The following is a 22,616-nucleotide window of genomic DNA, read 5'->3' on the forward strand; positions in this document are numbered from 1 at the left end:
TTGCTCGTCCATAATATTTATAAACAAAACCTTTGGACTTTAAAGAATCTGCCATACAAGCAACTGAGCATGCAAAATATGCACTGCGTATTATAACATGCAAACTTGACTATGACATAATAAACATTCTAAGTGCAGCGGCATTTTTGCCTGGAGTGTGCAATGCATATGAAGTTTTGGTCAAAGTAGCGCAAAATATTAAATTCCTCGTAAGTAATATGTAAGAACCTATAGTATACGCGACAGGTCGAGATGGCAATCGGGGTGGGGATGTCCCGCACACCCACACAGCCCCTGTGCTTATGGTGCGGGGCGTCCCCCCGCCTCATACCCCCACTGATGATCTGCAGCCTACTAGGTGCCAATAGGCCGAATATAGACCCCATTTTGGACTTCTTATCAGCTCATTTAGTTTTCTTAGCCTCTAGCTGGTTTAGATGGTCTAGTGGTGTAGGTATAAACGTTGAACCTCATATTTGGGGTCCAGGGTCGCTTCTAGATAGGACTTCTGATTTTTCGGAGTTATCAATAAGTAAAAATCTTATAGGTATAATTTAATTTTTTTATCACTAGCTGACGCCTGAGACTTCGCGTGGATTTAGGTTTTTCAAAATCCCGTAGGAACTCTTTGATTTTCCGGGATAATAAGTAGCTTATGTGTTAATCCAGAGTATAATCTATCTCCATTCCGAATTCCAGAAAATTCGTTCGGTAGGTTTTGCGTGAAAGAATAACAAACATACACACATACACACAAACTTTCAAAAAACATAAATCGTAAATCGTTTATTTTCGTATTTATAATATTAGTGTCATAGTGTGATACTTTGAAGTAAAATAAGCGAAAACATCGTGACAAATCCTGCATGCTTGACAGACTCCCATAATATTTTCAAGGGTGTGTGCCACTGCAATTGGCCAGCGTGGCCTAGATCCTTTTCAGTCTGAGAGGAGACCAGTGGTCAGTAGTGGGCCGGTGATGGGTATTTCATGATGATGTATTAGGAGTGCGAACTTTACTTTTATCTATAACTTAGTGGAAGAGACAAATCTGTCGCAACTTGGTGCTTTAGCATAAAACAACCTTTATTGTACATGCGACCCTGTAGCATGCCGAAATTGCTCTGGCGTAAATGAAGCTTTGGTTCTACGTAAGTAACACCGGGTCACAAAAATTTAACAGAAATATCGGGTGCGTGCTCAAAGTCCAAAAAAGCTTCACCTAAACGAATTGCAGCCTAAATTAAACCTGTCAAGCGAACTTGTTGATAAATGGGCGACATTCAGAAAGGAAAGACAATTTCCTTCTACCCTACAACACGGCTGAGGGTAATCTCGCTCAGGATGAATGTAAGTGGAAATTTAATTCGCTTATCCATTTTGTTACGTTTGTTACGCTTTCATTTTGAGCATTGGTGCAATTTAAATGGGAAATCTGGGGCTTTTGGTTCGTCGATTTGCGTTAGGTATGACTCTAGGATCAAAGAATTCCTTTGTCATCATTTCAACCCATTGCTGACCCACTACTAAGTACGGGTCACTCTTAATGGCGTAGGCCATGAACTATGCTACACTTTGACTTTCCTCAGAAACATAGAGTAAAAACGAGACGCACAGATTTATGACAGTTATAAATCTGTCGCATGTTGTTGCTGCGGCGTAAAACGGACTTTATTTTTGTGGCATGCCGCAATGTCGCACTAAGCTGCTCTGGCGTAAACGAAGCTTTAATTAGAATTCCTACATGGGTAACACCGCAATTACACAAAAATTGAACAAAGATATTGGGTGCGTGCTCAAAATCCAAAAAAGGTTCACCTAAACGAATTCTAGCCTAAATTAAACCTGTCAAGCGAGCTTGTTGATAAATGGCCGTCATTCAGAAAGGAAAGACAATTTCCTTCTACCCTCCAACGGCTGAGAGCAATTTCGCTCGGGATGAATGTAAGCGGAAATTTAATTCGCTTATCCATTTTATAATGCTTCCCCTTCATTTTGAGCATTGGTGCAATTTAAATGGGAAATCTTCTTTTTGCGCTCTAGGATTTAAGACTTCCTTCAATCAATCAATCAGCCTGTTTGTGTCCCTGCAGGCCTACCCAAGGACGTGCCAGCGTCCATGCTTCAAGTTCGTATTTTGTGCGGCTTATTGATCGAGCAATAACGAATTTCTAAAAATCCTTTCTTTATGGGTAACTAGCGACCCGCCCCGGCTTCGCACGGGTGGATTGAGTTCTACAACTTTTCTATAGAAGTCAACCATACATCTCTAACCATTTAGGCAGAATCGTTAACGTACGGCAGTTTTTTCGACGCCTTACTCCACTATTTTCACTACCACGAAAAATCCTATCTATTTTCCGGGATAAAATATAGCCTATACGGATTCGGAAGAATCCCTCTAAGTAATGGTAAAAGAAATTTTGAAATCGGTCCAGTAGTTTTTGAGCCTATTCAATACAAACATACAAAAATACAAAAATACAACGGTTTCCTCTTTATAATATTAGTATAGAAGAGAGAACAGAACAATAAATGCAAAATTTCATGTTTCTAGATCCAGTGATTGCTATAATTAAGTTGAAATGGCCGTCAATAAAGAAGTCGTAAGAAACAAAACTTCGATGAGAGAAAGAGCAATTAAAAATCTCACATACCTAATAACCTACATATAAGGCTGACATGGCTATGTCAATAAAAACACTTCCCACCGCGTGGAACGCACGATCTCGTACATCGCTCATCGATTGACGTTTATTAGTTCAAATGATGATTAAGATTTCTTTGTTTTTTCTGTCTGAGATTGATGAAGATCTCACAGGATCTCACCTTATTATAACTGGTAGGTATACCTGTCAAATTAAATGAAATGAATTTATTTATTTAAGATAGGAGAGCATGTGCCACTTATATGTTAAGACCACCGGTTCGGAAAGTACATTCTTCTGAGAAGAGTCGGCAATAATTCAGCAACTAACCTCAACTAAACTCAACTTTAAAAAAAATACTATAAATGAACCTATCCGGCTGACCAATGAGTACGGGTCTCTTCCCAAATGCTATAAAATCTCTTTCTGCAGGTTGTATCTGCTACATACCATTACCTTTTTTAGTTTTTTCATATAGGTACGCTTCAAGCCAAGAGCGAATAGGCATCTTCTTAGCAAGCGCGCTCCATCTTAGGCTGTATCATCGCTTGCTAGCAGGTCTGATTGCATCCAACCGCTAGTCTATAAAAAAAAAGCTTAGTTACAAAAAAAAGGAACCCTTAAAGGATCACTTCGTTGTCTGTCTGTCGCGTCTGTCAAGACCTGGAATCAAAGCCTATAGGGTAGGTACTTGGTACTTCCCGTTGACCTAGAATCATGTTTGGTAGGTAGCCAATGTCTTATAGCTTACAGTACAAGTAAAGGGAAAAGGATTTTAGTTTTGTCCTATGGTACGGAACCGTTCGTGTGCAAGTCCGACTCGAACTTGATTGGTTTTTCATTTCATAAAAAATGCGAATTTCTTAGAAGGATAATGCCCACAAAGCATCCCATTAGTTGATAAGTGATAACTTATACATCCCTCGTTATGCAGCTTAGCAAACCTCTGGTGAAAAGGCTGCCTTATTATAAAGGCTTCCCACGCGTTGACGCGCCGCGCCTTGTTCTGGGTGTGCCAAATGCCAATATTCAATAAGCGACGACGCGCCATTGTGATTTTAATCCAACTTAAACCCATTACAGTTCATGGCATGGCAACCAGTACAATGGCGAAGGAATATGTTATACATTTGAGTGGCATAACATGTATGCCGGCGTGGCTCGTTGAATACCTGGGTAATCCATACTAATATTATAAATACGAAACTGTGTCTGTCTGTCTGCTAGCCTTTCACGGCCCAACAGTTTAACCGATTTTGATGTTTGGTGCTTGCATCCGGGAAATTGACATAGGCTACTTTTTATCCCGGAAACTCAGAGATTTTCCACGGGATTCTAAAAGGCTCACCCATTCAATCAATTTATATGTTTGGTATAGAGGTAGCTTGCATCCCGGAAATTGGCATAGGCAACTTTTTATCCACAGAACTTTGGCATGCAGTTTCCTCACAAGGTTTCCTTTAAGAGCATAAAGTAAAACATCGTGAGGAAACCTGCATGCCTGAGGGTTCTCTATAATGTTATCAAGGTGTGTGAAGTCTGCTAATCCGCACTTGGTTAGCTACTGCGCCTATGGCCAAACCTTTCTCACTCTAAGAGGAGACCCGTGCTCAGTAGTGAGCCGGAGTTGGGTTGATCACGACGATGATGATGATAAAATCTCTTTCATTCCCAACCGAACGTTTCCGCCCGCATATTCATTATTTAAAACGCAGTTAAAGCGTGTATTACGCCCATAAAACGATACTTTCATATATGTACTTTCAAATGATACGCGATTTTGCATGTTCTGTTTATATAACCAAGCGTTGGAGATTAGATTGCCTTTTTAATTGTAGCAGGTTCGCTCTTGATGGCGGTTTCACTTGATGGTCAGTGAGGATGCAGTGATATGAAAGTAAAGCCCGGTGCTGACTTGAAAAAGACCGATAAATAATAATATATACTTAACAGTTTATAATTTTTTTCGGTGTAGAATAAAATGGACTGACAAGGGGCTGGCATTATAGTAGGCCAAAAGGAGGGTTAGGTATGTGTTTGACATGTATGTATGTCTGTTCTTATGTCCCCTCGTAACTAATCAACAGCTCAACCAATTTTGATAAATGATACGTCATTAGATTCGTCTTGATGACGCGCGCGCGAGTGCCACTGGGTACAATAAATTCTTAAAAAACCAAAATGACGGATTTTATGCGTATATATTCTGTTTTCTGCTTATAAGACAGCTAAACAGATGACCTGATTAGAAAAATAAGATCTAGATAACAAGAACGAGTACCTAGGTATCCTACTTAATACCTATTGTGTTTTGTTTAGTTGTGAGAAACAGCGCGATGCTATTGTAAGGGAAATATGAGCATGTCTTCTGAGACATCTTTATGCGGTACGGACATACTTGGATACTATTCATATTTTATAATTATAACTCACGATAGGTAGAAATATCTTCTTGTGAAATTGTAATGCACTGAGACTTGAGAGAGGTGATAGCCTAGTCAGATAACCTTCTCGTGTGCCTGAGTGTTGCGGGTAACAGCAGCGCTTGGACCGGTGTACCCTGGTAACAAGGTTAAAAACTCTTCATGGGATATTGCTAGCCATAGATGATTGAACTGGCAGGGAGAGGGTGCTGTCCGTGCGTCCCTCTGAGTGTCTCGAGCAGAGGGCGCAGTAGATGCACCAATGGGGCATAGCTCCAGGAGCGGTGCGTGTGGCTGTGTTGGGTGGTGGATGATGAGTTTCATCACCCATCCAGTCACTGGCTTCCCCACCGGTCCCTCGCCTGTCTAGTTTGATGATGGGCGAGGGAGATGTGCCTTGTGCTCCCACATCAGCGGTAGGATGGAACTACGTAAGGTTTTTAGTCGGTAGGAGTCCGACATAACCACAGTGCTCCCCCGTGGCCGGTGGTATCCATGACGGATTTTCTTTACGAAAAAAAAGTGATAGCCTAGTGGTTAATACGTTGGCATATTTCCAATGGGTTGGAGGTTCGATCCCGGGCACGCGTTTCTAACTTTCGGAGTTATGTGCGTTTTAAGCAATGAAATATACCTGAGAGTTCTAAATTTTTAGGACGAATTTTTTCAGATAAAATCGTCTCAGTAATAATTGTTTGCTTAACTGCGAGACATGCATGGCTGAAGCCCAGCGCTGGCGGTGGGCAGTGACGCGTGGACGGCGGAAACGAGGCAAAAAACATTCACACATGAATAATTCATCACAAACGCTCATCATCCGTGAATCGTGACAGATTACAAGTTTTTTTTTTGGAGTAATCGTCCAAATCGGTAATTGCAACCTAAACGTGCTTATTAGGGTTCCGTAGTTAATAATGTCTGTGTGTCTCTGTCTATATTATGATTAGATATTTGCTATTGAAATTTTAAAAATAATACTTCACATGACAATCCTATGTCGCTCTTAGGTATAACGAAATTGGTATGTCGGATGTCGATTTTTTTTTTTATCACATATTATAAATAAAATGATTAAGTAAAATAATACAATATCGGTACTCACATAATTAATTGTTAGGCAATTTTATACCGTGTATTTGGTATTTATAATATGTACATATATACCTACTATTGTGACCTGTTTTGGTTACCCAATAAAAAAAGTATAATTTTCTAAGCGCATAGAGCTCCATTTCTTGATACATTTCTCGTCTAATTGAATGCACTGAATAATGTAAAGGGCACTTCAATTTCTATCTAGCTAATGGGAACAGCGGGCTCGCCTGCTGCTTGCGATAGCTTTATGAGAACGAAATGTCTGAAGGAGACTCAGTCAAAAAAAATTGGTTTATTGAGTGGTACCAGATATTTTAAAACATTATGTCTCAAGACAGTTTTTGGAAAAAAACTATGGCTTGAGAAATAATGACTGGCAAAGTTTTTGTCAACTAGCTTGGATACGGAACCCTACCTGATGCGTAGTGACACGTCCTTGACCAGTTTTTTATATGTACAATGTACATATAAAAAACTAATAATTTTTTAATAGTTTTTTATATGTACAATGTACATATAAAAATATGTACATATTTTCTAAGAGCAAAGAGCTCAAAACCTTCGTACATTTCTCGTCTAATTGAATGCACTGAATAACTGAATAATGTAAAGGGCACTTCAATTCTATCTAGCTAATGGGAACAGCGGGCTCGTCTGCTGCTTGCGATAGCTTTATGAGAATGAGATGTCTGCTGCAATTAGGTCGACGTGTTCAAGGGCCTGCACTAGAGTTGCCAGAATTTTTTAAAATTCACTACGCACCATGACCACGATCAGATAAATGGGAAGTGATAATGTAGCCTAAGATAACGCGTTTAACTAGCAGGTACCTTTCACTCTTGTTTTAAAGACACTCGAATTATGAATTGATAGGACTCTTGTTTTAAAGATACTCGAGTTAGGAATTGATAGGAAACACTGATCTCGGAAGAGTATGCCAAACCCTAGCCAAGCCTTGCGTATAAAGAAAATGTTGACGCAAAGCGTTTCGTGCGCGGAGAAGAAATGTCGATGACTTAGGGGTGGAAATTCGCCCCGGAACCCTCAGTGCGCGAGTCTGACTCGCACTTGGCCGTTTTTTATTATAGATAAAAAGACAAACTATTGAGTACAATAATTTCTTTATTTTAAGCATTAGATATCTCTAGAGATTATGCAATAAGCTTTGTGCGTCGGTGTTGCTAACACATAATATATTATATCTATCGTGTGGATATGTGGCAAGTGTTCAGTACATTAGTGTACATGCAAACTGCAGGATGCAATTACTGGATGCTTGATTAATACATCGACTGCTTGTGCGGTGAAATTACCCAACCAAGTTATACCTATAGGAATATTTTGGTAAAGGGTTATTACGGCCGAAATTACCTAATAATAAAATCAACCCTATCTTGAAACCAAGGAACACTGGTAGAGATCTCTTGAAATAGAGATAATTGCTTCCCTGTCCACCTTTTCTTTCGTTTTCACTTTATTGTTACAACTAGAAAGTTGTAACGACAAGAAAGTGGTACCTACACATAAAAATAAAAAGTCCAGTAAGTGGTGATAGCCTAGTGGTCAAAACGTCGGCCTCCTATTTGGGTGGACGGGGATTTTATTCTGGGTACGCACCTTTTACGTTTCGAAGGTATGTACATGCGTTTTATACAATTAGGTACCTAAATATTGCGTTACTTGCGTTTAATGCTTTTTAAAGGTGAAGGAAAACATTGTGAGGAAAACTGCATGGCTGAGAGCTCTTCATAATGTTCTCAAAGGTGTGTGAAGTCTGCCAATCCGCACTGGGCCAGCGTGGCAGACTATAACTAAGTATGGCCAAAACCCTTCTCATTCTGAGAAGAGACCCGTGCTCAGTAAGGGACCGGCAATGGGTTCATAATGATGATGATGATGGTGGTGGTTGATCTGTATTTATAAAAGGAAAAGCTGACTGACTGATCTATCAACGCACAGCTCAAACTATTGGACGGATCGGGCTGAAAGGTATGCAGATATCTATAATGACGTAGACAGATTTTTGAAAATTCAATCCCTAAAGGGATAAAACAAGGGTTTGAAATTTGTGTAGTCCACGCGGACGAAGTCGCGAGCATAAGCTAGTAAAATATAAATGGGATAACTAAAGTAGGTAATCAATACAGGGTAGCAAAAATAGCTACTTATTGCAAAACTTTTCGCACGTGTCTCGAACTCAGGCCAATTATTCGAAGGATAAAAAAAATATTTTTGTTTATAGTTCGAGTGGCTACCTAGCTAAAAATATAATTTTTCTCAAACGTTTGTACTAAACCAAACAATAGTTATTACCTACTCGTACTGGCTGATGCCCGCGACTTCGTTCGTGTGGATATAGGTTTTTAAAATCCCGTGGGAACTCTTTGATTTTCCGGTATAAAAAGTAGCATATGTGTTAGTCCAGATATAATCTATCTCCATTCCTTTCAGCAAAATCCGTCCAGTGGTTTTTGCGTGCAAGAGTGACAAACATACACACATACACACAAACTTGTAGCTTTATAATATTAGTGTGATAGGTAAATATTAATTGTTAAATCATTACTTCATTACTCATTGCACTGTGTCGTAAATCACTAATTATAGGTACGTAATGTCTACTCACGTCACACTGTTACCGCGTTGTTATCTATTGTAGTACTAACTAATACTAACAAACGACTTAAACGCAATATTTAATTAATTAGTCAGCCGACATACCTGTCAGAAGGACGCGCGCCATTGCAAGCCGATCTGTGCCAACACTCTAATAATGTTCTAATAAATTAAACTGGAAATTCAAACAACCAAATTATGCGATAAATACACGCTTTTATTAGGTTTTTTTTATTCTAGTGTTTTTTTTACATAAAATGTTCCTCTTTTTCGTATCGTTATACTTGTGAGGTTTATATATTCAAAGTCCGAATTATCACTTTTTATAGTAGTGTTTTTTTTTTTTTAATTTTATAAAAGGTTCTTTTTAAGGTGAGCTTTTGTGTTGTGAATTGTGAGGTGTAAATATTTTTTTTGGTGAACGTGATTGTGATAAAAATGCTGTGTGTATGTAATAGGAGAACTTAATTGAATTTTTCTTAAAGGTTAGTATTTTTTAGTCAGCGTACCTACATATTTAATTATGTGTCTCCTTTTCCTAATTTGTACGAGATCATCGTGTTTTTTTTTTGAAAAATCCACACGAGCATTCTTATTTCAAAAATTCAACGTTCGCTTCTGGTCCTTCAATTTTTTTTTTTAACTAAGTTCACAAGAATCCATAATAAGAGACTAAAAAGTAAAAAAATCATATTGGAAAATGGCGCCATATAGCGGCCACATGAAAGTGATGTTTGCAGCCCCATACATCCAATTCTATTCAGGCATTTAGAAGACATGGTGGAATAAAAAGATTTACATACATACACCCTGATAATCTTACACCTGGCAGTCGTGTAAAAAGAGCTGTTAAAGTATTTAATTTTAAAAAGTACTTTTTCCAAAATTAATTTTAGCTACTTATTTAAAGGGCTTAGTGTCAAATTAGCGTTTTTGTTTGGTTTCACGATTAGAGTAGGTATTAGCCAATCCAATTATGCGTTAATTCTATTATCTTTGACATGACTCATGTAAATACCTTTTTGCCAGATTTATTTACATTGCTGCGTAAATCATAGAGATAGTATATAGCGTAAATACTAGGATTTGCAACTAAACTACAGTTCAAATTATGGCTATCCTTTTTCGCAGGAAACATTGTGAAAGGTAATGACATATAGCTAATACATACATCATTTAAACCTGTCATTTTAGAATCTGTAGCTGTTGTGGGATATGGATTATGGAAACACTTACTGCACTACTTAGGCGGGATCAATACACATAATATGAGTGTGTCAAAAGCCAAGTTCTATATCTATCACAAAACAGTAAAATAGATTAATTTAAAAAACACAATAAGTTTCAAAAACATGAGTGTTTTGTTATAATGAAGATATTTCAGAGAGAAGAGTTAATCGAATGGCATATTGGCCTTCTTTTGGAATTTACCTATTACCTAATACCTAATATTACTAACCTATTCACCTTGGAAATTCCCAAAAACATTAGTATCACAAACATTGTGGAATATACAATATCGGTACCATATTATACTGTATTTAAACAATACATACTGCAAACAACGATTTATAAAGTAGTTTGTAAGCTTTGACCAAATATAATTGGGTTTGTACGGAACCTTAAAAGGACAAGGCCCAATTCGCACTTGACCGGTTTTTGCACTTTGAAATTGTCTAACTCGACTATGTTACTAGGTAGTAGGTACTCATTTAGCATCGAATTGATAAAAACATCAATGACAAACAGCCACATCACAATAAATGATATAGAGAGAGAGCCAGCGAGGGCCAGACCTTCGTTATTTTATAAAAGCTGAAAGTTAATCTGTGTATTGCCCCCAACATATGGAAGAACGATCAGTGACTATGAAGTTTCGAGCATGGTGGCTTTGGGTGATAACAGGTAAAAACTGTGTAAAAAATCTTGCGTCAAAGATAAAGTGCATTTTTTCAAATATTGTCTTCGGAATAGTATTAGAAATCATCCATTGCCAGACACTTAGAGTCATGGCAACCCCCTGCCAGACACCCTTAAAGTTTAAACGTTTAAGGGTGGCTGGCAGGGGATTGCCACGCGGCCACGATCACAGTCATAGTCATAGTCGATGATCGTTTTCCCTGTGTTGGGGACAATACGCAGAGAAACTTTCAGCTTTTATAAAATAACGAAGGTCTGGCACGCGCTGGCTCTCTCCCTATACACGATAGGTTGTAAAAACGAGTAATTCAGGTTCCACCGGAAATGGACGATTGGTGCGTGACTCTATTTCCGCGCCACACTGCCAATAGGCCGAATATGGACCGCCTTTTGACCACTTATCAGCTCAATTAATTTTTCTTCACGTAAACAAGGAACCAAAAGCTTAATTTGCCATAAAATAGAGTAAAAGTAAAATATTCTTTATTGTACACCAACAAGACAGTAATATATAAATAACATTATAGATTTATGTACAAAAGGCGGCCTTATCGCTAAAATAGCGATCTCAGGCAACCTTAGGGTGAGGAGATAATAAAAATTAAAGAAAGTGGAAGGGGTGTACTAATAAAATAAAGCAAATAAATTGTATAAATATAAAAATAATAATATAATGAGTTTTTTTAGCAGATGATAGCAAAAATGAAGCTTTTGGTTCCTTGTAAACTTATATCATGGACTTCTGCAATCTAACAATTATTCTGCTTCTATACAACAATTCTTCACGGCGCGGCGTTGGGAGCGATGAGGCGTGCTCGACCATAACAACTAACAATAGGAAGATGTGTCTCCGAGCTGGGGTTGTGGTCGGGAACTCAGGGACCTAGCTGGTCCAATCGATGCGTTGCATTTTATTTTCGCCGTCACAGTCACCGGGTGGTGAAAGAATTACTAATAATTGGATTGCAATGGCCTCCTAAGGGTCGGGCCCTAAAGAAATTATGTATATAATATATTAATGGAATAATATGTTACATATGCATATAAATAGCAGCTTAATAGAATAAAGTAAAAAACTAAGGCTTTAGCATAGAATTTATGATCACAGTACAAAAAAAAAACCTGTTTCATGACTATCGGAACAGAACAAGGTTAAAAAAATAATGCCGTGTTAAGCTATACAAAGTCTCCGATAACCATGTCGAAGGGTTGCCAGCAAAACATACATTTAAAAAAAAAAGGGTCAGACCACGGCTTAGGTCCACGCGGATGAAGTCGTAGGCATAAGCTAGTAAAGTACTAAAAAGGTCTTTGGGTTTACCGTATCTACTTAAGATCTACTTTTGAGTCCTGTCCCAGATTGCGCGCATAGTAAATATTTTAGAATTTAGAATTTATTTTTACTCTGTATTCAAGCGACACGTGCAACGTTATGAAATAGCCATTTTCTCATGCTAATGTGAAAGCCAACTTCATTCTATTTCCGTTTTCCGGTTTCCGCGATGAAAGCTTGTTTCTGTATCACTAAAATTAAATCTAAACAATGCTTTGAGTGTATTTGCAAAGTTGCAGTTTCTTTGAAAAGTTTTATTTTATGGTTTGGGAAGTACTTACTTTATCTACTTATACTTATAATCTAAATGAGAAGATACCTATCAAACTTTAATTACCAGCGAGATACCCGTGGGAGATAATATGAGGAATTGTTAAAAACTCCAATGTAACAACCCTGTAAACAGCTGATTGCGGAAATGAACTCGTAAAAAACTTCTGTGAACTCGAAAGATCGTTTGAAGTTTTGAACGTTCGTCAAGTAACAAAGACAACGAAAGAATCTATGGCACTAAGACACTAACTATTTGGCTATTTGGTACTACACACCTGATTTGTCATGTTTATCAAACTAACTGTAGATCAAACAAGCGATGTGGGAATCCCAAACACGGGATGTTTCGACGGACGCTGCTACTCGCTGTACAATGGGCATTGTAGTGGTTCGTGTTATGCATACATGTTGTACTCATAGAATTCAAAGTGAAGAAGACATCGAACTGCATGTTGCCACTGATGTGATTACATATGGATTCAAAACATGGTTTTATTTCTTATCCTTGATTGATGGCATTCCCAAAGATTTTATTTGTCTACCAAAGAATGTTTTCTTTTTGCTGTCGACAACGCACGACCACGGCATTTGTATTGAATCTTACTCAAGACGATGATAGCACTAAGCACCTATCTTGTTTCTTTCTTTTTAGTTTATTTTATATTAAAAAAAAAGGCGGGCGATTGGTTGTAAAACTCCATGTCAAATCATCTACAGTACCTTGTAGTATAGTACCTGTGTCGGGGTTACAATATTATCTGTGATAATTAAAACATACACGGTTCATGTGTCGCTAGTCATGTGAGAGGTATCATTATGCGTTGTACTGGAAAACAGTACACGCAGAGTACACAAACAGTGTTTGATTACATTTAATTTAATTACATACAAACTGTTATCTGATAGCAGATTGGCATTGTTGTAGTTATTAGTAATTGGATAATGTCCGCGACTTCGTTCGTGTGGATTTAGGTCCCATGGAAACTCTTTGATTTCCCGAGATAAAAGATTCCTATGTCAATCTCAGGGATGCAAGCTACTTCTGTACATTTCATGTAAATCGGTTTAACAGATGGGCCTTTGAGAATCCCGAAAGAACTCTTTGATTTTCCAGGATAAAAAGTAGCCTATGTCCATCCTCGGGATGTTAATTATCTCTGTACCAAATTTCGTCAAAATCGGTTTAACTGTTGGGCGGTGAAAAGCTAACAGACAGACAGACAGACAGACACACTTTTACATTTATAATATTAAGTATGGAAGAATGAATAGCGTTCAACGTAACGCTATTCGTCCGTCCGTCTGTCTGTCAGCAGGCTGTATCTCGTGCTGTACCATCGCTTGAGCCAGAAGGTATTTTAACTCTACAATACAAAAACTCTACAACTCTCGAATATTCTACGTTTTCATGTGTCAATAGAGACACCGGAAGTAGGTACCCCGCAGACTACACACAATAGCTACCTGCCGGCTATAGAGAGGCGACAGGTAGTGGCTTTTGTGTGTTTATCTTGCTCACCGATATAAATGTACCACTAGATGCGGCGGTTCATAGTGACAACATGTTCCGGCGAACATCGGTGTCCACACTCCCGTCAATCGTAATCCGTAGGGGTTTGACCACGCGAACGATGCCGCGGGAATAAGCTCGTTCGAATAAAAGTTTATTCCGCAAATTAACGCCCGATTCTATTCAAAAGTTGCACAAGTTTGCAAAGTTTCAAATCGACACTAGGTAGGTTCTATAATAAAATTACTAGAAGTGGATAAAAACTAATTTAAAAACAGATTAAATCGACAACAATTGCACTTCAATGCCATTGCAGTTTATTATGTATCTGTCGAAGCAGAAAAACGTCGTTATCTGCCCACCAACAATAAATTCGTTATTCGATTAACCGCAGCCCGCAAGCCGCGGTCCGCGGAGCGATAAAATCGGAAAATCGCTCGATTGTCTCGCTCAGTCGAATAGCAAATTAATCGAGAACATCCAACATGAATTTGAAAATATAAAATGTCGTCTGGTTGTAAATTTTCATACAAAAAGCGATAACGTTTTTCTCCCCGTAAATGTAGTCCGATTGTCACAAGTTTTAGAAATGTTGTATACAAGCAGGTAGATATGCCTAATAAATCACTATGAAATATTAAAAGTTACGAGCGAATCACACTATCACACTAATATTATAAAGGCGAAAGTTTGTATGTGTGTGTGTGTGTGTGTGTATGTTTGTTACTCCTTCACGCAAAAACTACTGGACGGATTGGGCTGAAATTTAGAATGAAGATAGATTATACCCTGGATTAGCACATAGGCTACTTTTTATCTCAGAAAATCAAAGAGTTCCCACGGGAATTTTAAAAAACCTACATCCACGCGAACGAAGTCGCGGGCATCAGCTAGTAATCCATACTTTTAGACCGAAAAACTTTCTTGAGTTTTTTTTTTTTTTAACTTAACTAAACGGATTTCTCCTACGGATGTCCTTTGATCACTAAGTACAGAAACTCCAAGCATAGCTCTCCCCATCGCCCGCTGAGTGCAGAGCTTTCTTACGAGGCCCATAGTCAGCGACCATGTCACGGATCCATAATATTAAGTCATAACTCATAACAGCTGGCAACTGGAAATATTAAATTAAATTATCTCAATTAATTTTTTTACTTTAGACTAGCTGATGCCCGCAGCTTCGCCCGCGTGGATTGGTCAGATCCCCTGCAGCATCAGGATTGAGGAGTTGGACTCCAAATTTTTTATGAAACAATGTCGCAAAGTTCCTCTATCGATTAAAAAAGAAATGACGCAAATCGGTTCAGAAATCTCGGAGATTTCGGTGTACATAGGTAGAAAAACACAACTCCCTTTTTGAAAGTCGGTTAAAAAAGTAGCCTATTTTACGCCCTGGTCAATCCTCTACTTGCCTGTGAAAGTCCCGTCAAAATCGGTTCAGCCGTTCCAAAGATAAGCCTTTTCAAACAGACAGACAGACAGACAGACAGACAGACAGATAGACAAAAATTTTAAAAACATGTGATTCAGTTATGGTATCGTTCAAATAACCATATGAGCTTAATATGAGGTAGTTATTTCGAAATTACAGACAGACACTCCAATTTTATTTATTAGTATAGATAAAGCACAGATAAAGTAGGCATGCCATGCAGATAAAGGACACGGGTTTAAATGCCCGAGTCCAGCTATATCTCTGACTCGTTTTAACTGTTAGGCTGAGATTTATAGAGCGCACTTAGACTTTGCTCAGACTTAAGACACTGTTAAAACGAGACAGCGTTATACCGTTGGCATAAATCTGTCTCGTTTTAACTGAAACTTAAGTCTAAGCAAAGTCAAAGTGCGCTTTATAGATTTCAACAATTAAGTCTGAGCGAAGTCAAAGTAGGCACTATGAATAGGTCTTAACCTTAGCATTGCGTCGATTGGTAAGTGCCAATTTGTTATCGAGTAAAAAAGTTCGATCGCCTTAAAAGCTCTGCGAGTTATTTAATTTAGAGAAAATAAACTGTACATTGGCAACACTGTGAGCCCTTGAGCAACAAATGGCTCCCAGTTAGACGCAAGGGTGACTCTGTGAAGTGAAAATGGTGGACTTTTCCACTATTATTTACCTTTTTTACCCCCGACCCAAAAAAAGGGGTGTTATAAGTTTGACGTGTGTATCTGTGTGTCTGTGTATCTGTGTATCTGTGTATCTGTGTATCTGTCTGTGGCATCGTAGCGCCTAAACGAATGAACCGATTTTAATTTAGTTTTTTTTGTTTGAAAGGTGGCTTGATCGAGAGTGTTCTTAGCTATAATCTAAAAAAATTGGTTCAGCCGTTTAAGAGTTATCAGCTCTTTTCTAGTTTTCTTGTATAAAAGAAGGTTAGATAACCGTTAGGTTCATAATATTATGTCAATTGATAAATGTCAAGCTGTCAAGATGGACGTTGCCTAAATACATAATAATTTATTTGAAAATGATGTTTTGGAAAACTCAAATACTTTGGATCGTCGGGGGTGTTATAAATTTTTAATTTACACTTGTCAGCTAAATAGGAAGAATCCAAATAACCGAAAGGTTTTCAGTTCTTCTTCTGGGCAGGCGCGTTCCATCTTAGGCTGCGATCTACATCATCAGTCATCACCCACTATTTGGTATGATTGCAGTCAAGCGCATGTCTATATGTATAAAAGATGTATAATTAATAATATCACTTACCTTACTCAACGATCTGACTGCTCGGCACCAAAAATTAGATATTTTTAGTATGAGTATCTCTGAATTTAACAAAACATGTATACATTGTAACGTCTGACTCAGTATGCGTTTTGGTTTTACTGTAAGCATGCTGAGATATTATTATTAAATAAATCAATAACAAAAAATTATGAAGCAGCTCCGAGTATGGCAAATAATAAATGTCGATGATTTTATTTTGGCAAAGTGATTTTGTTATCAATCTAAAAATCATTTTATATTAGGTCGGTATTGGTGTCGCAGCGAGATGGCATAAGACGAGAGTTAGCCAACTCCCTTAGGGATATGGCTAACGCCCGGAGATATTAAAACGACAACTCAATTAGACTATTTCACTAAACACGGAATTAATTAGTAGTACCATGGGACGGCAGCCGATTTCAGCTTTGTGCAATATGATTTTCTTTCGGAATAGCCTTTCAGCTTTCTGTACATTTAATCAATAAAACCGGCGAAGTGCGAGTCAGACTCGCGCACCGAGGGTTCCATACTCGGGTATTTTTCCAACATTTTGATCAAAAAGTACTATCCATAAAAATAAATAAAAATCAGTTTTAGAATGTACTACGTTATGTAATGTAAAGACCTTTCATTTGATACCCCACTTGGTATAGTTATCTAACTTTGAAAATTGAAACACATTTTAATTTTTTTCAATGATGTAACCACTAATTCACAGTTTTTGGATTTATTCCTTTACTTGTGCTATAACGCCTACCTAACTGCCAAATTTCATGATTCTAGGACAACGGGAAGTACCCTTGTAGGTTTTCTTGACAGACACGACGGACGGACGAACGGACGGACGGTCGGTCGGACAGACAGACAGACAACAAAGTGATCCTATAAGGGTTCCGTTTTTCCTTTTGAGGTACGGAACCCTAATAATATCAAGACTTGTATAACATGTTGTAGAAGTAAAACTGAGGATTAAATGCACACTTCATCAATATTATCATCAAGTAGGAAAGCCGTAAAAGATTATATTATTTACTAGCCGATGCCCACGACTTTGCCCGCGTGGCTTTAGGATTTTCGAAATCCCGTGGGAACTCTTTGATTTTCCGGGATAAAAAGTAGCCTATGTGCTGATCCAGGATATTATCTATCTCCATTCCAAATTTCAGCCAAATCCGTCCAGTAGTTTTTGCGTGAAGGAGTAACAAACACACACACACACACACACACAACATACAAACTTTCGCCTTTATAATATTAGTTATTTAAGTAAGCAGTATGGCCACCAGCAGTCGGGATTTGAGTTTATGTGTTCCACTGAAATTGGGAATATTGTGAAGGGACGATGGTACAAAGGCGAAACTGGTAGCGACTAGTGATTAGAGACTAGAATTTTTTAGGGTTCCGTATCTGAAGGATGCCAACGGTGAACGGGACCCTATTACTAGGACTCCGCTATCCGTTCGCCCGTTTGTCTGTCAGTGGGCTGTATCTTATGAACTGTAATAGGTAGACAGTTGAAATTTTCACAGAATGTGTTGGATAACAGACAGACAGACAGATAGACAATGAAGTAATCCTGCAAGGGTTCCTTTTTCCTTTTGAGGTACGGAAACCTAAAAAATTCTTAAGTCGCTAGCGTTTATGATTTAGACCGTACGATTTTGCCGTGCGTTTTATTCTCACTCGGAGCTGTAAGAGCAACTTGAACGGATAAGCCGCGCTTGTATAAGCGGCTTTATTTCATAACGTTTTCTCGACTTGCCTGAGAAAACAATCATGGAGTTAGGCTCTTGTAATGAGAAATCAGACAAATTACATTCACTTTAATAAAAAAAAAAATTGCCAGTTTGAACTATTTTTTAATAGCTGGCGCACGACACTTCATCCGCGTTGATTTAGGATTTTCAAAATCTCGTCGTAGGAACTCTTTGATTTTCCAGGATAAAAAGTAACCTACATGTTAATCGAGGGTATAATCTATCTCCATTACGAATTTCAGCCAAATCCGTTCAGTAGTTTTTGCGTGAAGGAGTAACAAACATACACACATATATGTATATACACACACACTTTCGCCTTTATAGTATTAGTGTAATGTAATTTTATTCTCTAACGCTTATAATTTGGCCCACAATATTTTACCGTGCGTTTTATTCCCACTAGCGGAGGTTTAAGAGCAACTTGCACAGATTAGACGCGGTCGTATAAGCGGCTTTATTTCATAACGTTTTCCCGCCTTGCCTGAATAAATAACTAGGGACTTTTGTTTTCTGAAATTTTCGTCATTCTGACCTAGTTAATTTTGTAATTCAAATTACTTACATATTTTGTTGGTACTACTAAATCTATCTAAATATATGGCAGGGAAAAGCTGACTGACGGACTGATTTACTAACTTACTGACTGACTGACTGGCTGGCTATCGGTTTTTCAAACTATGTGCCCTGCCCATTTCGCAACCCGTTGAGCTATGTTGGTTACTCTGGTTTTTATACTGAACGAAACAAAACGATCAGTAGATTTTAATCTACATATACTTACTAATAATATAAATAGCTAAAGTTTGTTAGTTTGTTTGTAGGGGGTAAAATTGAACAACCTAACCGATTTTCAAAATTCTTTCACCAGTACAAAACTAGATGATTCCTGAGTGACATAGGTTATATTTTATTTTCAAACAATTAGAGTTCCCTTTGAAAATAAAATTATAATAAGCTACCCGTGCGGAGTTGGTCGCTGGTAGTAGATATTTAGTGCTCGTTCACACAGGCTGCGTAAGCGTAGACGTAGCGCGTGCCGTTGCGTTGTAATGTATGGAACTGTATGAAACATGGCATACCGCTTGCGTGGCGTGAACGTTCACGCGCGTCACTACGCACGTGTCACGTGTACGTGCCGCATACGCAATTGGTGTGAATCGGCCATTAATTCACGTACCGTATGCAGCTATTAATGCAATATTATCATCATAAACCTACATTGAATCGCATTATTCCTAACTACCCAAATTACAACTTCTCTTAATTAAACCTTGCATGTTACGTTAAAGATAACATAAAAATTCAAATTCGGAATGATAGAAGCCGTTACATAAAGCGGTGCGCACACTGCGGAACGCCTTCACCGCGCGTCGCCGCACGCAGTGGCATCTTCAGTTAAACCGAAAGTCTAAAACAAAAACCGAACAGTAAATGTTAGGGAGAAGACATAGAAAGTTACCTGCCTAGTAACAGAATACATAATTATACGTACGAGATGTCACACTGATTATGTCTGAAAATGTGAAGAAAAGTTCTGATTGCAACCGAATTTAAGAGTATTCGCATCTTTTTCTTATCAATGTACCTACTAAGAAAAGGACAAACTTTAATTTAGAACTGTCAAACTTCGTGACTTAAGGTGCCAGTCGTGAGCCTATTCTTTAAATTATGTAGAGTATTGCTAAAATTTAGAGTATTTAATTTAGAATTCATTGATCTGTTTTTCTTTTGAATGGTGCCAATATCAGTGTTCATAATATTTTTTTTTCAAATTATCAAATATGGAATGTTTGGGAAGTCTGTTTTTGACACAACAAACAATGTGAAAGTGTGTTTGTTTGTTGGTTGTTGGTTTATCCTTCAATCACGCCGCGACGGAGCAACGAATCGGCGTGATTTTTGGCATGGATATTGGTAAAGGGTTATAGTGTTGAGTTTTATGATACACTTTCTAGTCTCTAAATTATGTTTTTTGACCCAGTGGTCCTGTATGCAGATGGGAAAATGTCTTATATCTCCTTTCTATAAAAGGTGGCTGCCTTGCTGATTATAAAGAAGGCTTTGCAATTGTGCATTTTTTTTTGTCCATGGAGTCATGCGCCAAGAAGAGGGGTGTATCACTATCGCTTCCTCAGTGTGATGTAGTAAATCACTTACAGTACAATTTCTGTTTGCTTCCATAATTGTGGTGTTGATTTAATATTGTCTGATTAAAAGTGATTTTGATTTCGTGAGTGTACGTAGGACTTTGAGAATGTTAATATGGTTTTTTAAGTGTCTAATTTTTATCCTGCTTAGTCTGTGTCGGCGTTTGCTGGCGCGCGTGCTCTGCCTTTTTGGAGTGTTTTTTTTTTTGTTAAAAGTGGCCGGGTTTTGGGTTTTACTCGTGTTTTTGGTGGTGGAACTGACTGGGAAGCGCTCTAAAGGAGCGCCGCGCATGTGTCGGCGAGCGCCGGCACAGACTTATAGTTTCCCTAACTAGTAAATAACTACAAACTTGACATTGGCTAATCTTTGTAAAGCCAGGCGAGAGAGAAAAAAATATATATATTTTATCCATGAAACTGTGATGTCGATCTCCTATTCGGAGGGATCTGTGGTTCGATTCGATCGAACCTTCGAAATTCGAACTGTGGTTGCACCTAGAACAAATTAAATGTACCTACATAGTAAATATTCATTCATTTTAAACTTTGTAGGTAACTTGATGTAAATCGTTGGATATGCAAGAGCCAAGAAACTCACTTATCTACTAAATTATTAAGTCACTAGCCGTGTGCCCGGTGGTATTTCCCATCATCCCCTATTTAGCAGTCTTAGGGAATATTCACACTAGCAGCGAATCGAAGCAAAACTCTTTACTAGGGGTAGGGAGTAGGAACCCTGAGTAGCTGAGTTATGTTAGATAGATAGATAGAAAACTTTATTGCACACAAAACAAGAAAAAGACAAAACAAAGAAACTATAATCTAAAAATTGAATGCAAAGGCGGCCTTATTGCTCAAAGCAACATTCCCCAGGCAACTTTTGGTGAAAGGAGAGACTACAGTATCTGACAGATCAAGATGTTAATCGGGGTGGTGACGCCCCGCACACCCGCACAGCCTCTGCGCTTACCCGATACGAGATAGTGCGGGTGTGCGGGGTGTACCCCCGCCTCATACCCCGATTGCCATCTCAACCTGTCGCGTACTATAGGTGTGTTGAGTGTTGTCTAGGGTGATATGTTAAGCGTGTTACAAAATTTATTTTCTCTACTTAATCTTCCTTAGTAATGATAGACTTCTATCAATATTAAAAATTACTTCTCCATGTTTCCAGGCCCCGCAGGCGGTCGGGCTCCAGCATAGTGGTGATAGGTGCCGAAGAGGAGAAGCGCCCGCCCCCGGATGACGAACACGACATGCTCACCATGCTCCCTCTCACCTCCGACACCGGTAAGACTCTATCTCTTTCTCCTTTTTCTTCTTCGATCCAGCTCCGCCATAGTGGTGATAGGCGCCGAAGAGAAGTGCCCACCCCCGGATGACGAACACGACATGCTCTCTCTCACCTGAGACCGGTAAGACTCTATCTCCTTCTCCTTTTTCTTCTTCGATCCAGCTCCGGCATAATGGTGACAGGCGCCGTCTGAGGAGAAGTGTCTGCCCCCGGATGACGAACACGACATGCTCACCATGCTCCCTCTCACCTCCGACACCGGTAAGACTCTATCTCTTTCTCCTTTTTCTTCTTCGATCCAGCTCCGCCATAGTGGTGATAGGCGCCGAAGAGAAGTGCCCACCCCCGGATGACGAACACGACATGCTCTCTCTCACCTGAGACCGGTAAGACTCTATCTCCTTCTCCTTTTTCTTCTTCGATCCAGCTCCGGCATAATGGTGACAGGCGCCGTCTGAGGAGAAGTGTCTGCCCCCGGATGACGAACACGACATGCTCACCATGCTCCCTCTCACCTCCGACACCGGTAAGACTCTATCTCTTTCTCCTTTTTCTTCTTCGATCCAGCTCCGCCATAGTGGTGATAGGCGCCGAAGAGAAGTGCCCACCCCCGGATGACGAACACGACATGCTCTCTCTCACCTGAGACCGGTAAGACTCTATCTCCTTCTCCTTTTTCTTCTTCGATCCAGCTCCGGCATAATGGTGACAGGCGCCGTCTGAGGAGAAGTGTCTGCCCCCGGATGACGAACACGACATGCTCACCATGCTCCCTCTCACCTCCGACACCGGTAAGACTTATCTTTTTCTCCTTAATTCTCTTCTGTTCAGCTGAATCTTAGTGGTGATAGGCGCCAAGTAGGAAAAGCGCCACGGTTGTTCATCAT

General features: G+C 39.0%; 1 protein-coding gene and 1 long non-coding RNA gene across 7 annotated transcripts in view; one reads left to right on the forward strand and one right to left on the reverse strand.

Moving 5' to 3' along the window:
• LOC123873358 (protein PALS1) overlaps nucleotides 1-22,616 on the forward strand; it is a 166,165-nt gene that overhangs the window by 58,750 nt on the left and 84,799 nt on the right. For all 6 annotated transcript variants that reach the window (XM_045918187.1, XM_045918191.1, XM_045918192.1 and 3 more), the window contains one exon: nucleotides 21,610-21,725. In XM_045918187.1, coding sequence (XP_045774143.1) covers nucleotides 21,610-21,725 — 116 coding nt within the window. The remainder of the gene's footprint in view (nucleotides 1-21,609; nucleotides 21,726-22,616) is intronic.
• On the reverse strand, nucleotides 1,041-19,996 carry LOC123873390. The gene is made up of 3 exons (XR_006797681.1): nucleotides 19,894-19,996; nucleotides 14,765-14,768; nucleotides 1,041-1,051 (listed from the first exon to the last, which is right to left on the reverse strand). It is a non-coding gene; the product is annotated as an uncharacterized LOC123873390 (long non-coding RNA).

Source organism: Maniola jurtina, chromosome 16, assembly GCF_905333055.1.
Source record: "Maniola jurtina chromosome 16, ilManJurt1.1, whole genome shotgun sequence".
NCBI lineage: Eukaryota > Metazoa > Arthropoda > Insecta > Lepidoptera > Nymphalidae > Maniola > Maniola jurtina.